The 16,960-nt window shown below is 38.7% G+C and overlaps 1 protein-coding gene across 2 annotated transcripts in view; it reads right to left on the bottom strand.

Annotated features, from left to right (window-relative positions):
• Positions 1-16,960, bottom strand: part of MAP3K5 (mitogen-activated protein kinase kinase kinase 5) — a 102,058-nt gene that overhangs the window by 58,173 nt on the left and 26,925 nt on the right. The window contains exons 2-6 of one of the 2 annotated variants that reach the window (XM_057407663.1): positions 14,078-14,217; positions 11,331-11,354; positions 1,828-2,021; positions 1,395-1,563; positions 338-444 (exon numbers count right to left, since the gene is read on the bottom strand). In XM_057407663.1, coding sequence (XP_057263646.1) covers positions 338-444; positions 1,395-1,563; positions 1,828-2,021; positions 11,331-11,354; positions 14,078-14,217 — 634 coding nt within the window. The remainder of the gene's footprint in view (positions 1-337; positions 445-1,394; positions 1,564-1,827; positions 2,022-11,330; positions 11,355-14,077; positions 14,218-16,960) is intronic. The other variant, XM_057407671.1, reaches the window with a different exon arrangement.

Below are 16,960 nucleotides of genomic sequence, written 5' to 3'. Positions count from 1 at the left end.
CAGCACTGCCACTCATACAGCCATACTTCCAGTATTTCTGCAGAGGTAAAATACTGTTAGGTATTTATTTGCCATGACTAAGGTACTGAAATGAAAAAGTGGTGCTAACCCATAGAAAGACAAATCAAACACTCATGCTAGAGAAAAAGAAATGGAATTTGACAGTGCAAGAGGTAAGTAAGGAAAGCTTAGATTGATCACAAAGATGAGTCCCCAGAGTTGCTTCAGTGAAAACCCTAGAGCTCCAGTAGGGAGCTTCACCCAGGATTACCAACCCTGTGTAAACTTTTGAGTTCTGATTTACTGTTCAACAACAGAAAGAAGGGTAGTTTCTTACCTGCTCAGTGCAAATGCATAATGGAGCCTCACATGGTGGTGGGAAGCCAAGTCAAACGTAGGTAGTTTTTCTAAAGTTTTCACCAGTTTTACAATGGAATCATAATCCTTCCAAAAGAAGGGAATAATGAAATTTTAAGTGGCTGCACCGAGGTATGCCTACATGAACTCCTCTTTGACCTATTATTTCATACTAAAAAGTATTCTCGGTTCATTGTAAGCTTTACAGATTTCAGTTTCCCCAGTCTCAACCTGTAAATAGCCTAGCACTCATCAGAAATGTGAATACGCACAATATTTAGCAGGGAAACATAGTCTTGTACTGAGTGGTTCAACATGGACCTGTGGAAATGTTAGTACATCTGTTTCATTATTAAAATTAGATTCAGGGGCTGAACACATATCAGAGTTCATATAGTACAGACATTACAATGCTAACTGCATCTGAATTAAGGCATCCCAAAACTCTGAAGTAGGTATGTCTTAAACACCTAAACAAAAGAACCTTTTAACACCATGGTTTTTAAAGGAGTTTACTTGCTAACCTATTTAAAAAACAACCAACCACAATAAAAAACAAACCACTTCAAAATGTTTAAGGAGCAACAGTTGAAATTACATGTAACAAAGTAAGCAATTACTAGCACCATTCCAGAAGCTGAAATGCAGATGGACATGCTGTTTTCCTGAGTAGTGTCACAAGCATGGTGACAAAGACTAGGTATATGTATCAATAGCAGAATGCTACCTTAGCCTTTAAATAAGACACACTAGGGTTGTTGATCACATAGCAATGCTGAGATGAAGAAGAGTTGTTGTATACCTTAGATGCTGGTTATAAATCAACACCACCTTTCTGCTATGTAAAGGCACACTATAAACAGTGTAACTACAAAATAAAGTAAAAAGCATCAGTGAAGATACTACACAAGATTTTTGCTAGTGTACATTATTCATCTAGTTTGTTAGCAAATCTGTGTAAAATACACTAAAAATTTCACTGAGAAGGTAATTTAATTTACTATGATTAAGATGATTTTGGAAGACAGGATTCATACCTGGATGTCTCTATAGGACAGCAGCAAGTTTATTACAATGTCAGCAGACAGGACTTCAACATTATCCACTCGCTGTCGAATCCTTGCCAGCTCTGCTGCAAGCTCTTTGCCCGTGTAGAGAGTACGGGCCTTCCTGATGTCATTCAGAATGGATTCCCGGAAATACTGGCTGGAGAGGAACAACTTCACATCAGAAATTTGGGACAGGTCCCCTGCACCTGTTTTTCAGGCTCTGCAGCAATCCCAGAATGCATATGTGAAACATTTATTGATGGAGCAGTGTCAACAGGGAGATTTGGTGAAGCTAAATTATTAATTATAAATTTGTCTCTACAGAAGGCAAAACATTGCATTAGCCTGAAGCACGAGCCTGACATTTATATTGTTAGCAGAATATATGAATTATAAATAGGGGTACAAAAATACAACTCACCTTGAACTGGCCTGTGCCACCTTCAGGAGCTGAATAAATCGATCCACCAGAGGTAAGCATATAGGCCCAAGCAGCGACTCAAGGCTGGGCTGCATCAATTCTGTTAGTCCCTTCATAAAACTGCTATCACAGCAGTACACCTTGTTATGTGGAGTTACCATATAAGGAACAAATATGTAGTTACCAGTGCACATCTGTAAGGAAACAAAGTGCAAATATTTAAGGAAGTTATGGTTTCACAAGCCTAAGCATAAAGCAATCGCATAGAATACCTGCAGAATTTCACCTGTTAAAGTCATAGGAAGATGTGCTGCTTATTTAAGCAAGACCAAGACTCTGAGACCTATGAAGTCTAGGGTTATGTGTCCAGTTTTCATCTCAGAAGTGATATACATCTGAAATGTGTTCTTTCAGATTTCTGAACTACTTCCTGTAAGATTAATCTTTTCAGAAGCATCACACTGACCTTAAAATAGTCATTGGCTCAATAGAAAAACAGCGCTGAGGGCACACCCTGGTCACCCCAAAGCAGCAGGTGGACTCAAATGAAGCTGACGTACACTCTTTTCAAGATGACTGATGTTCAGAAGGGAACAAGCACGCCGCAATTTAGTATACTTAGGCTCACAGATGTTGAAAACAACAACACAAGCTAGTTGCCTCACAACAGGTAAAACCATAGAGAAAACTGATCCTTATATGAACTGCAAAATGACTCAAATAGTTTAGCATAACAAAGACAAAAAAAATTCCCTCCTGAGTAGCAAAACTTCCTGGCCAGTGGGACTACAAACCATACATATTTCAGAATAATCACTTATGGAACATCTTAGCATTGCTATACTGTATTGATTTTTACATATCAATATATGACAGATATTTTACCAATACTTCAAAATTAAGTTTATCTTCCAGGAAAGACGGAGGCGAGATATCTGGTGCTGGAGGGATGTGTGTGAGTACAGATTTATGCACATTGAAAGCTTGCTGATTATTTGTGGTTTTCAAGTGTCTTAACTATGAGACAGCACACCATCTAAATCAGGAGGAGTTCTGCCATTTGGCTCTCAAAGCTCAGATTCCACTATTTAAGCGGCCAGCAGCCTAGCAAGAAAAGCCTTAAGGAAGGAATTCTTGAGACCCATCATTTTGGTACCCCCTAAATTACTTCCAAGGTTAACTGCCTTCTGGTCATCTTCTTCCACTTTCCCAGAAGTCAATACAGCAATGAGGACATCACTTCAGAGGATCCCCTTTCAAGCTGAGCTCCAACCATTGACAGAGCAGTCACTGAATAGTTTGCAAATGCACAACACCAGCTGTGAATTTGCTTAACACATGCATTTAAGCATGCATTATTAGATTTTAAAAATAGGGAAGGATTGAGTTACTTTAGTCTGTACAAATGTATGTGTATAGATATGTCAGTGAACACGTTTGTGTACAATCAGAGACTGGCTATCAAGAGTACATAAATTACTTTTTCTAATTACTCCTATTATGCCATGAAACTGTAAGACCTTACTATAAAGGCAATCCCACCCTCACTTCTGAGGGATACAGACACTCTGTGAAATTTAAAAGTAACAGGTGCAGGCATTTACATGAGGTCCATAGAGCAAAACTAACCCAGAACTTGGTTGGAGATTGCATGCACAGACTTGCACAAGGATTAATTTAGTCTTCTTCCCCCAACAACTGCAAATTATAACAGCTGGATAGCTAGGACACATTCTTCTGTGCACGAATGTAGTGACTCCAAAAGAACCTTGAACTGGGAAATGTATGACAATATTTTTAACAAGCAATTAAGGAGTGTGATGCTAGAACCCAAACTGCTCATCTTTGCAATGAAGAACTAAATGGACACTTTGGCTCAAGAAAATGGTAGCATGTAAAGTGATCACACACTTTCAAGAATGAATGGATGAACCTTTGACTCTGCTAAAATCTAATAAGACCCACACTCAAAGTCAGAGAGGAAATTATGAATTTGCTGGGAATAGTTTCAGCAATTACAGGATGAGGGTGGGAAGTCACTGGCACAGGAGCTACTATTAAGCATAGGCAGACTGTTCCCCAACTTTCCTTTTTTAAATAAAGAGAAAAAAGTTTGGGAAGTCAGAGCCAAGAGAAAGGGTGAAGTAGCTACAGATATTCTGGGGCAAGCATTTTACTTCCTAATGTTTATTCAGTGCATTAAAAATAAATTCAAGACTGCTTGCAGGAAGGCCTTCTCAGACCTCTGGCACACAGTTTCCAAAGTTCAGGTCTTAATTAAAAATCAACTCTGAAAAACAATGTTTCCAACTTTTGAAATCCACAGAACCCAAAGTTTATCCTGGCATAATGGTCAGGCCACCTACAGAGACTCATATTTAATCCTACAAGCAGGAAAACTACTCTTCCTGCAGAGGCCAAGTGCCTGAGTCCATTACTGAGCAAGAGCGCTTATAAAATGATCCTGAGCTCACGTTCTTGTAGGTATTTATTTCAGTGGAACAAGAGAGCCAGCAAAAATAGTTCACATGCATTTTTCTTGTTATCTGAGGGGAAAATAAAGCTAGTTATATAGCTTGCTATAGGAGACATGCAGACCCAGTAGCCTTTTGGAATCAGTGGACAAGGAAGAAATTAAGTGTAAAAGCCAGGAAAAACCACTACATGGGAAGAAAAGAGAAGAAAATCAATTTACAGTCATTCAGAGGGCACCCAGGGTCCTCAGGAATTGTCTCAAGGTAGAATCTCACCTTGATCTTTGGTGGTAAATCATGTGAGAATGCAATGGCCTTTCCGCCAGCCAGGGAATTAATTTGGTTGTTAACTTAACCAGTTATACGGGGAGCTCTGTATCTCTGAAATCTCTCAGTTTTGGCTGAAGTTCATTAGACAAACAGGCAGATACAGAAAGAGGGTGGAGGATGAAAAAAAACCCAGTACAAGCTCTTGAGTTTCATTTCCTTAGGAAATAAGCTTAAAAAAAAAAAAAATAGGAAAACCCACGTGCAATATAGCTAAGAAATATTGACCTCAATTCCACTTTCCTAGCTAAGGAGTACATTAGATATTTAACAGCTGAACCTAACAAAGGCAGACTTGTAGTAGCTCTAGTGACAAAGAAAAAAAATAATCTAAAGTTATATATTATTTACTAAAGGAGGTGGTGGAATAAAGATAACAGTGACGGCAAAACTGCTCTTGTATAATAGAGAGTATGGTCTCCCACTGTGGAGCAACATATTTTGTCACCATCTCAAATTCTAACTATAAAGAGCCCAACCCTGACTACATTTGAGCAACAATGGGGATGGAAGCCTAAGAGGACCAGGCTGTGGGGGCAGCAGCAGCTGAGGAGCTAATCCAATATCAGACAGCTCTAAACCTTCTTCCCCAAAGCAGAGTACATGACTTGGTTCTCTTCTCATTCCCAGCCTATGCAACCTCTGTCTCGGGCACTTTTACTTCCTTTCTGACTTTTCTTTGTCAAAATATCAGCTACGCTAACTTCAGTCAGTCAGAATCGGGTGATCTTCCTAACACATGCTTCCTTTCTGCTCACATATTGCTTCACATTTTGACTTAGGGCAATTATTCCACTTGGAAGCTTAAATGTCTTCTATTTATCCTATTAAAATCTGCCCTGCTAACACCCCATCCCAACTCTGATGTCATAAACTCTGATAATCTTTCCTAACACTATTCGAAGTTCCCCGAGTACTCAAGACAAATTGTTGGTTTCCTTTGGTCCATTCCTCTGACTTGTCATACTGTATACAATTAAAGCAACACAATCAAGCCACTGAAGAATGACCCAACAATGAGCAATTTTTGAAGGATTAATTAAATCCAATTGCAGTATTTTCAGTCATGTCAAAGCCCTTTAAAAAATGTGCATAGCAAAACGAGGCTTCAAAAGTGGGTGGGAATAGACACCCTCCTCCTGCCAGACAACAACAGGTATTGGAAGTTTCATTTTCCAACCCTCTTTCTTTACAAATCCCTCATTATTTAAGGTTCAAAAGCTCAAATTACATTAATGAAAGTTCCCAAGTGATTGCAGGTCACACAAGTTGTAAGCTGAAAGGTATTGCTGCAAACTTCAGGGGCTGGGACTGCCATGAGTGCGAGTACAGATAGTTACTATGGTTCAATCTGATGCACAAGAACTCGGGACATTAGATAAGGCAAACTTGGCCTGAGCAATCATATCAGCTGAGCTAGTTATATCTAGGAGACATAAACATACATATCTTTGAAGGCTTTTGGGCAGCACAGTTAGTGCCTGACAACATCAGGCTGAAAGACTATCTGTGTGATAGCCCATTTCATCAAATCAGTCAGACTAATCAGAAGGCAGTAGTACTGGCTGGAGCCAGCCATTTACATATGTGTACTGCAAAGTGACAAAATCTGTAATTCGTTTTTATGTTTATTGGTTTATACTTTTTCAATGTCCTTTCCTCACAGTGGAAAATCAAACAATTCTAGAGGGTGTGTAATTTCAGTTTAAATACAGCCATAAGATTGTCTTAATAGCTCTACAGCTACAGAACTTAAGACTATGCTGCTCGGAGCTAGACCTACTGCCACTGGAATGTCAAGCACTTCCTTCTTGTTTGATCTCCTTTTTCAGCTTCTGAAAATAAATTAATATAGCACCTATTTGTATTTAAGATAATAAAAATGCACAGCATGTAGTTATATATTAATGATCACAACGAGAACACAAACCAGCCCTTCTTTTGATATCCCCTTCTAATACATAACTGTTACTTGTCAAAAGGGCAGCCTTTTGGGACTTCAATTTGGAGATCATCTCTTCTTAGAATGTCCATCACACAGAATCAGAATGATTTGGGTTGGAAGACACCTTAAAGTTCATCTAGTTCCAACCCCAAATAAGGTAAAAACAATAAGGTTTTATAAGCACAATAAACACTATGCTCTCCCCACAAAAACATGTGACATAGTACAGAAGATTTTTCTGTGAAAGTAGTACAGATTAATAAGATAAGGTGCTATACATACGAACATTTGAGTTCTGCCCAATTAATTCTCAGGTCTTGAATTTTACTTCAAAAGGAGGGAGAAAACCTGCAAAATCCCAGGAAGTCAATGGTGTGTAGTCCTCTCGATTCCCTGAGGCTCTTAACTAACACTGCTCTGTTGGAATCACTGAACAGTCAAATATCCACAAACAGAAGAAAGCTGCTTCCAAAGACAAGAAGTGTCAATGAAAAAAAAACCCTCATAACTAGCCATGATGCTTTTCCCAGGGATAAGACAATCTAGCAAATCCCATCTACTTGCCTAAGCTTCAGGACAGCATCCAATGTTGGTTTTGTTTGTTGGGTTTTGTTGCTTTTTGGTTTTTTTAATAAATAGAATTCAGCACAAGTAATAAAAATAGCCAGCGTTTCTCACAGTAGGAACTGTTCTTCCCACTGACTCTCCTCTAAGTAAGATCAGCTTTTCTGCATTTCTCCTACTAGTTCCTTTGAAACATATCTGTTTCAAACATGTCATGCTCTTATTTCAACTCTTCTGATGAGATTTCTCTTAAAGGTAAATCTCTGACTGCACATGGTGTTACATGTAGCAGATGGCAAAATCCTAAATCAAGTTATTAAATCCATTCCCTTAACCCCCAAACACACAGTAAACCAACATGTGCTGATGTGTTAATGAATACAGACTCAGTTTGGGTTTACTTCAAATCCCACTCACATGAATGACAGTCTTACTACTGATTTGGAAAGGAACACCTCAAATGAACCGAAGCACAGAGACTGGTCTACTCTTAAATACTTCCCATTTTCTTTGGGAATATATTCTTTCTTTATATGCCCAGCAATAACATTTACTGCAGCCATGCCACATCCTAAATACTTGTTAAAAATCAGCATATACTATATATGGTCCTTTCATCATATTCGCATAGGAAAAAAAGTTCTAACTTTGCCCAAGGACAACATCTGCTAAATATATTAAAGAATAAAAAAAAACAAAAATTAAAGAACGAGCAAGACATAGTGCTGTATCGTAAATAATGACAACTGTAGTATTTAGTGTTTATTGAAGGTTACTACATAGCACTTTTACATACTTGGATACCAAATATCAAACTGTTCCCAAATCATTTGTCAACTGGATGACGAGTATTATAATAATTCACCATTTCCACAGTGAAAGAGACTAGTAGCTAAACATACCCTGTGGGATCTACAGTCTTCTGGCAGTACCCATCTGGAGCCTCTGGCATGCTCCATCCGGGGTCACTCATTCTCCCGTTCCTGATGAAGGGGCAAAAGGAACACCAAACTGTCTCCCAAGCTACACCTTAAACAGAAGGCAGTTAGGGTGGGCTGTGGAAAACCAGTAAAATTTATGATCTCTGATCCCTCCAAGTATCAGAAAAGGAAAACACCAATAAGAGTCCCTAGCCATAAAACTAACCCTGCTGCTTAATCGGTAACTCCTGAAAGTCAGGTGTGCAGCAGAACAGTTCCTATCGCCTCCCCATCGCCCTTCTGATGGGGCCAGCAGCCGCACTACCGTCTCACACCCCGGGCAGCTCCCAAGGCTACCCGTTACTCCAGCCTGGTGCAAGCAAGCAGCCTGAACTGAACGGTGACCACTGTGTGCAGTCATTACTGCAACTGTTTGCAAAGCATATGTATAATGCATGCACATTAAACTTCCTCAGATTCAGCAACGATGGAATTTTTTTCTAAAATTGAATAAATGGCCATTTGGAACCTGACCTGCAGCTTCTCTCCAGTGTTGGTAAGATTCAAACTGGGGGAGATCAGGATGAAGTAAAACCTGTTGTGCTAAACCAAGCGAAGTACAGCCATGAACTGTAACCTCTATATCAACATCTCCTTGTGACAGAAACTCTTTACTAGTAATTTCTAGAATGCCTCTGCTGCTTGGTTGACCTCAAAAATCAGATAACAGCAAAAACTAAACAAGCTTTCAAATATCAAAGTAACTGCCTCCCGTCAAAGTATCACTGCCTGTAAAAATGTATGGTTTTGGTATTACTGCAACCTTTGGAAAAGGTCCAACTAAACAGCTATAAAACCACATACAACAGGAAATAAGCCCATGTTATCTTGCACTGCTCTGCCCTGACAGGCTCCAGGCAGCTTATCCTAGCCATGAAACGTTGTATTGACTATTATTAGGAAGTACAAAAATCCAGTCAGAACAAAGAACAAAAACGGTAATGGATTTTTTTTCTCCCCACTAGTTTTAGGGATACACGGTTCAGGAAAAGCAAACACAAGGCATTTCAGCTAGACGGATATAAATATAGATACACACACACACACTTGTTTTGCAGACTTTTTAATTCCCTGGTGCCAGGGATACCATTGTCCTGTTACGGCTGTCTGTGTGATATTAAAAAAACATGTTCTAGAACAGCAGGACTAAACTCCCAATTATACATATGTGAATTTCATTTTTTCATATTTGCAACCTCACATAACCATTTGTATGACTATTTTTGGTAAGGGCGGGCATCATAGCCATATCCTCTCAAGAACAGCACCTTTGTCACACCCATTATCCAAGCATCTTGCAGTTTATGAAGAAACATGACTTTCATGAAGCAGGAATTATATCATTATATTTGATAGCTAGACATGCACCAACACTGCGAAAAATCTATTTCCAGGTAATCTGGTTGACATCATTACAAAAAATGAGGAAAAGGGAGAACAAAAAAAACCCCAAACAGTTGCAGAATTGCTAAGCCAGTTTCACTTACTTCCCTGTTCTAATCCCCAGGAAAACACTTCCTCATGAAAAGATGTTACGTGGGTGTGCTTGAAAACATCTAAGGCTCTCAAGGAACACATTCTTTTTGTGGCATACACTGAAACATTTCTAGAAGTGATAAATGACAGTTTCACAGCCACCTAGACAAATCTAATGGAAAACAACAATCCTTTCTCAAACAGATGAAGGCCAAGTTATCGTACCTCTCCTTGAGCTTCAGAGACTGTCGTTTAAAAACAGGGCAACAGACATCATCTCCTCTTTATTCTACTGTACCAGTCATCTCCTGCTGTTTCCTTGCTAACAGAGCTCTTTCCCTACCCTCTGGAGATATTATATTAGTCACACATAGTTTTCCCTAGATCCCGGGCCACCAGAACAAGAATACAGAATGCAATACATTCATTTACAAGAAAGGCCTTACTGTTCTCTTTCATTTTGCGTAAAGGCCTAACTGATCATTTACCCCAATTTCATTAGACAAATGCAAGAGATTTTTTGCCTAGCACATCATGCACAGTGCTCTGTGTCTCTGGAAAGCACTTTTTAGTTAAGAGTTGTACAGAAACCCTATATGGAACCCTCTTCATTTTTATTTTTATTTTTAAAAAAAAGGTAATATGTAACTTAAAATTCAGTGTTATGGCCAAAGCTTGCACTGATTTTGAAGCCGTATTTAGAAACTCTATCAGCTACTGTAGATAACTGCATCCTTTTCAAAAAATCGTATTTCATACTGGCAGAAGTTGGTACTTAAACCATGAATTCACTGTTAATAAAAAAGTAAAACCATAAATGCTGTAGTTTTCATGGCAGTTTTAACACTGTGGAAAAAAAAAACAACAAAAAAAACCCTGAGCAATTTCTAAAATTAAATACTTCATATGCTTCTTCAAAAGGCTTCTTCAAATATATGGAGTTGTACAGCATACACATAGCACCTCAGGATATCAGCACACCACTAACCACTATAAAATTATATCTTGACATATATGGCTACCAGTAAGTCCCACAATGAAGCCAAGAACAACTCAACATGACAGATGTATATTCTGGTATGACTGGCCCTGCTGCTCCAGAAAGAGCTGCACTGAGTAAGCAGTGTTCTCACAGTCATAGGTCTGCCTCCCTTGAACTTGGAGTGAAAAAGGAAGCGGGATTTGCAAGGTCAACCTCAAAAACCAGGGGGATGCCAAGGTGCAGAAACCTACAGTTTAATGACTGGCAGTCACAGACAGACTACTGGGATCTGCGCTGCACTAGGACGAACAGGCTCCAGAACTCAACTTCTAGAAATAAATACACACACACATTCTCTCTTTATAAATGTATGTATTTTCATAGCTGTAGCCATGGGTTTCTAAAACAAGCATCAGTTTCCAAATAACTGTCCTTTTCAATGGAGTATTTTTTAAAAAAAAAGTGAAGAACACTGAAGGCAACAGAAAAAAAATCAAAATGACAGATGTAAATGTGTGTGAAAAAATATGACAGACAAGTAAAAGCATCAAGGAAAATACCACTGACAGATGGAAGCAAGGTAAGAAGTGAGCCTGGTACCTAGCAACAGAGTGATATACACAGATCTGCTGCTAGGATTTCCAGAATTCTGCATCTAACTCTAAAATACTGTAGAGAAGTATTAAATGATTCAAACAGAAAACGGAAGATAAAAAGCATCAAATGGAACAAAAGTTTCTAGAAATCATACTTACATTATTCTTCTGGCAAATAATTTCCTAGAATAAAAAAAAAAGAAAAAGAAGAAAAAAATGTTGATAACAACCACTAGGAAAGATAATGTGATCAGTATGACTTGCTAACATTAACGTTTACAGACACTCGACAGGAAAAGGCTGGTTGTTAGGTGCTTCCTAACCTGTCAAATCAATATAAATCAAGTATTGTCTCAGAAGTAACAAAATAACTGTGGAACCAAGTACATACATACATTTATATATACACAGCAGCATATGTACTATGTGCGTATCTACGCATCCCTCCCTGTATAAATTTTCCTAGAAGGATGCTGTCCAAAAGTTGACTATTAATACACATCTACTCATATTTGAAAAGTTAAATATAGTAAGTAACATTTTGCTGCCAGCAAAGGAAACTGAAGAATTCTAAGAGCAGTATTTCTGTGAGGTTTTAAAATATTCCCAAACCAGTTGAAATTCATGTTCATGCTCTAATAGGTCTGATGAAAAGTATGTATCTTCACATTTAAAGTGCAAAGTTTCAGAGGACAAGAAGTCAGACCACACATGGATGGAAAGAGTCTTTCACACTAATCTGGGTGGTACAGCCCAAGTGTGAACCACTTGCAGTCAGTGACCTTGCTTTCAGAAAGATTTGTCAACTTACTCTGATCCCAGCAACTGATAACTCTGCCAGATTTATCAGATAGCTACACTACACCTCTGCCACTGGGACCACTGAGCAGCTTCATCTACACCACAGCACTAAAATCAAACACAGTGTCAAACCAAGAGGCCTTGTGCTTTCTGTTTGCATAAAACTGCTCTTCACCCATTGAGGGGGCACATTTTACATACGACTATTGCTAGCTTTCAAAGCGTGGGACATAAACATCTAAGTCAATCCTCCTGGCACAGGGAGGGACATCTTTCCCTAGATCAGCTTGCTGAAAGCCCTGTCCAGCTTGACCTGAATGCTCATACAGAAGAAAATTCTACCAGCAAGAGTTTACCTACATTGCTTTGTACCCCAGGTAAATCAGGTACGGCAGTTTTGTATCTCCTACATTTTCACGATCATTTTCAGTTTTTCACCTCCTATGCACACACACTCCTGCATTGCTTCTACTCTATCTGCTAATTGTAACCAATACAGGAAAAACATTGCCTCAGAAGATGCCCTGGCATGACTGTAACTACTTTTATTAAGGCAATTATTAAATAATATAGAAAGGGTCTTGCTCTCTGATGACTTTCCTGCATACTCTCAAAAGCAGAAACATCAGCCCACCTCAAAGCTAAAGGAAACTGAAGGGAGTCTTTCAGTGGGCACTGTGCTGGTGGCAACTGGAACATGAAGCCTCCCAGCACAGAACTGCGTTTCCACTGGTGTCTGTGGGAACCCTGCATGCGACCCATTTGCAAAGTCTAGGTCTTAAACTAGTAAAAAGTTGTCCCAGGTGCCTAAGGAAACCTGATGCCTTACTCTGAGAGATCTTCAGTGGGAGCTGGGTATTTGGCTCCTTGCCCCGTACAATAAAATTCTTCTCTGCTTATACTGTAGATCACTGTACTTCCATAATTGAACCCATTTCACAGATAGGTCTTTCGTCACTGGCAGTTTTATTTTTAGGGCTTTTATCTGTATACTCTTTGTGTTGCAAAAAGAAAGGAAATAATTGGATTGCAGCCAGTCCAGTTGGCTGAGCAAATCTGGAAGAAAGAGCAGGGGGAAGAAACTGAGTTACTCAAGGCATGTCCCTCCTAATAGAGGGCCAAGTTGCAAATAATGGGAGAGAATCAAACCCAAACAGCCTGTACTAGCCAGAAGCACTGGAAGCAAACTCTTCATGAGAGGTGGCAGTGCCCAGATTGCAGCCTGACTCACCAAGCCACTTATTTAAAATGCTTCTTTTCAGCAATGCCTAGAATGGAAGTGTAATAGCATAAAACACCTCCTGATCAGAGCAAATAAATCTGAGGGAGGGGAAGTAATTGAGAAGATTGCCATCCAAGTTGTCTGCCCTTCCCCATCCCCATGGAAGTTACTCCATCTTTAGTAGAGTTGCAGGAGGAAGCAAGTATCAACTCTTTGGCTGGTAACAGTTTACAGCCCCATAATCTTTAACCACCATCTTGCTTTAAACCAACCTACTATACTGTGAACTGCAGCCCTGAGAACCAGGCACAAATTTTGTTTTTACTAGCTCTGCTATACTGTGGTAATCTAGCACAGCAATCCTGCAGGTACTTGATGTAGACAGCTGTAACTCAGCAGGACATACCAGAGAGCACCTGGGGCCCTATCAGATTTGGCAGAAAACTGCTACTTTACACAGGAGCTAAAATTTAAGGATTATTTTGCTGCCATCGTACACACTACCATTCTCACCTCACTGAGAATTTATTGAGAATTGTAACCATCTACCCCAAACACCACTAATTCCTATGACTGACAAAACAATGTATTTAATTTCTCATCTCAAATTTGTCAAACTTGTTTCTGTAAAGAGCCATTTAACACCTAGGTATTTAACTGTCTGCAATAAAGTCATCTAAGTCTTTCTTTTGAGAAATCTAAACAAAGTTTTTCAGCATTTCACTGTAGACATGTTTTCCAGGCCTCAGAATATTTTTGCTATTCTTTTGTGAACCCCAAATGGCAGCTGTATTTCCTATAGTAACAAAGAACCTATTTCAAGAGCTGGACCCCACTTGTAACTTGCCTCCACACACCCCTCCATCTTTCCATTCAGAGATACCTTCAGTGACTGCAGAGACTCTGCATTTGTATCACAGTAGAGGATAATGTTGTTAGCCATGCTGAAGCTCTCCCTGACTCCCAGGTGGTAGAACAAGGAAGGCTGACGGAAGGCATCACTCATCTCTACAACAGCAATATCTGCAGAAAGAAACGAAAGATGCATTTTCAGTGCCACACACTTCTGACAGTCAGATACTTCTTGACCATGTCTCTTTACACAATCTGCTTTGATAAGAAGACCCAACTTTAAGTAGGAAATAAGAGATCTAGAGGGATTTCCCCAATTCAACTGTTACAACTGAATTTTGAATAGTCAGCAGGATGTGGTTTAATTTTTCCCGCTTTGCTTTCTTCTTTCCTCCCTCCCCCTTTCTTTTCTTTAAATGAGATCTTCATTTCTTCAGGTAAAAAGGTATAAAGCATCACTAATCAAGAAAAGGCAAAATGCTCATTTGGTGCCTTGAACAACGAAATCTATTTGGTTAACCTACACATGATGACTGATGAACTTGGGGGAGGCGGAAGGGAAGAGAGAAAAAAAAAAAAGAAAGAAAGAAGAAAAAAATTACATTTCATGTGGGATTTTTTTCACCTGTGCAAGTTGTACTAAAAAAAATATCATGCAGTATATGTACATCACTGGAGAACATGCTGTATAGATTTTGTATTAAAACATTGGAAGAAAACATCTGTAAAATGGAAGAAAGGCAAAGGTAAGGTTCCAATATAAATTACCATACAGATCTATTTTGATTCATATATAAAGACTAGAGAGAGAGAGAGAGAGAAGGACAAGATAAAGCAAAAGAAAAGGAAAAAGGGAGTGAATATGTAAAGTCATACATAAGAACTGTTGTGGAGAGAGTTGTGTTCATAATAACTTTTATCTGCATGAATAAAATTCAATGCATGCACAAATGTTTACAGAACAAGGAATTTCTCTTAAAACATGTGTTTACTTGTCCTGATTCATACTAATGTAAAACAAGAGGCAATTACAACAGCAGAAATAGTTAAGGCTTCTATTGCAACAAGCAGTGTATTTCCACTGCAAAAGTCTTGTGGGAACAAGACAACTGACTAATTGCCACCTCTCCTGCAAACATCCTTCCGACTTTTCACCTAATTCAGGGTTTTTTTCATTTCTCTCAGAGGAAAAAATAAAATATCAGAGAAATATACTTCTGTTAAGAGTAAAACAAAGCAAAGCAGCCTGGTTTCCAGCATCTCTCCCTATTTTCCCCTTTCCTGCAGATGCTTTTATGACAGAAAAAGGAGATAGCAAGACAAGCTCTTCAGGCAAAAAATTTATGTGCCCTCAAGTTTCTCTACTCTAATTGATCTAATAAGAGATTCTACCTCTATCCATAACTCTTCACCTTGCTCATCAAAACTGTAATGATGATATTGAATAATGAAGATAAGCTTTGTGACCATGCTCCCAACTGGAAAGGCAGAAAAGGTGTCTCTTCAACTTGTTGAAAAGTAGCATCTTTGAGACACCTATTCTTCAGTAATATTTTATTGTAACTGGCCTACAGGCCTAGAAATTATTAAAAAGCTGAAGACAGGGACAGACACACACAGGGGGCTGAACAGACAAAATCTGCTCTTCAAGAAATAAGACTAAAAGAGAGGAGAGTAATACGGGATAAAAAAAGGGAATTTTCCTTCTCCCCAGAAGCCTAATAATAAAGGTATATTTTATATCATTTCATAATTTGTGGTCTAAGAACCTCCCCCTGTCCAATTTCACACAAATATTTGCAGTGTGGTTCCATCAAATACCTTTATTGATGTAAAAATTGCTGTGGATTGCTAAGACCATACATGTGCTGAGTTAATTTCACGAAACTGTGATAGCACAAAAGCCAAACAAGAATGACAGTATTGCTACCATGTTTTGTTTGGGTGAGATTAGGGCTTGTATGTTTATTTTCTTTAGGAAGTTGCCATAATACAAGCTCTATTTTTAGCTACTCATACTCATGCAAAAGTCTAATCTTGAGCAATTGTAATGCTACGGTACATTTCTGTTACACTGAGTAGGAGGAAAATTTGCGCAACTTGCCATGACTTAATTCTCAAATCTTAGAAGCTAACACGCTCTCACTAGAGTCGCAAAGCACATTAAAAGATAAATATTACTTTTAAAGGAAAAATAAAGTGATAGAGCCTGATCAAATTCAGAATACACACAAAATTTGAAAAATCCTATGTTAAAGTGGCAAGTTTCCAGGATCATGAAGGAAAGAACAGCTAAGAAAAACATTACGTGTGTGCATATATATGTGTGTGTATGTGTGTGTGTGTGTGTGCGTGCGTATGTGTGTATACATACATTCAACACAATCTGACTCCATGCCAAGCTAAGAAATGTTCTAGGGTCCTGTCCTATCCCTATCATAGGAATACAAAAAAAAAAAAAAAAAAAACACAAACTCAAAACGAAACCAAACCCCCAAAAAACAAAAGCCTTCAGTTAGTTAAACAGAAGAGAAAAGGACCACAAGAATAAGGAAAGATTTGTAAGAAAAATTACTCTAAGATCCAGGTATAAACTCTGTTGTGATACTTGTATTTCTTATGTAACTATAGAGGATCTCTTTTTCTTTACATGTTAAGACTTCTGTGAAATCCAGGTCTTCTGGATAATTTCATTTAATAAAGCAGTATCTTCACGACAATAGGTCCAATTTCTGTGAGGTCTTCATCCACAATCTAGCAATTACGTAATTTAAGATGAAGTTGTCATTCATGACAAAGATCAGATTTCTAAAGTCCAAGTTAGCCCTCTGGGCTGGTATTACAGTTTCCAAAGGGAGCAGTCCAAATCTTACCTGAAATTTCAACAAGCCACAAAAAGTATGCACACTTTTGG

Source organism: Pezoporus wallicus, unplaced genomic scaffold (assembly GCF_028554395.1).
Source record: "Pezoporus wallicus isolate ANWC-B61680 ecotype Strahan unplaced genomic scaffold, APGP_CSIRO_Pwel_v1 contig_3817, whole genome shotgun sequence".
In the NCBI taxonomy this organism is placed as follows: Eukaryota; Metazoa; Chordata; class Aves; order Psittaciformes; family Psittacidae; genus Pezoporus; species Pezoporus wallicus.
The sequence above is the reverse complement of the archived record's forward strand: the minus strand, read 5'-3'. Positions and strand labels throughout refer to the sequence as shown.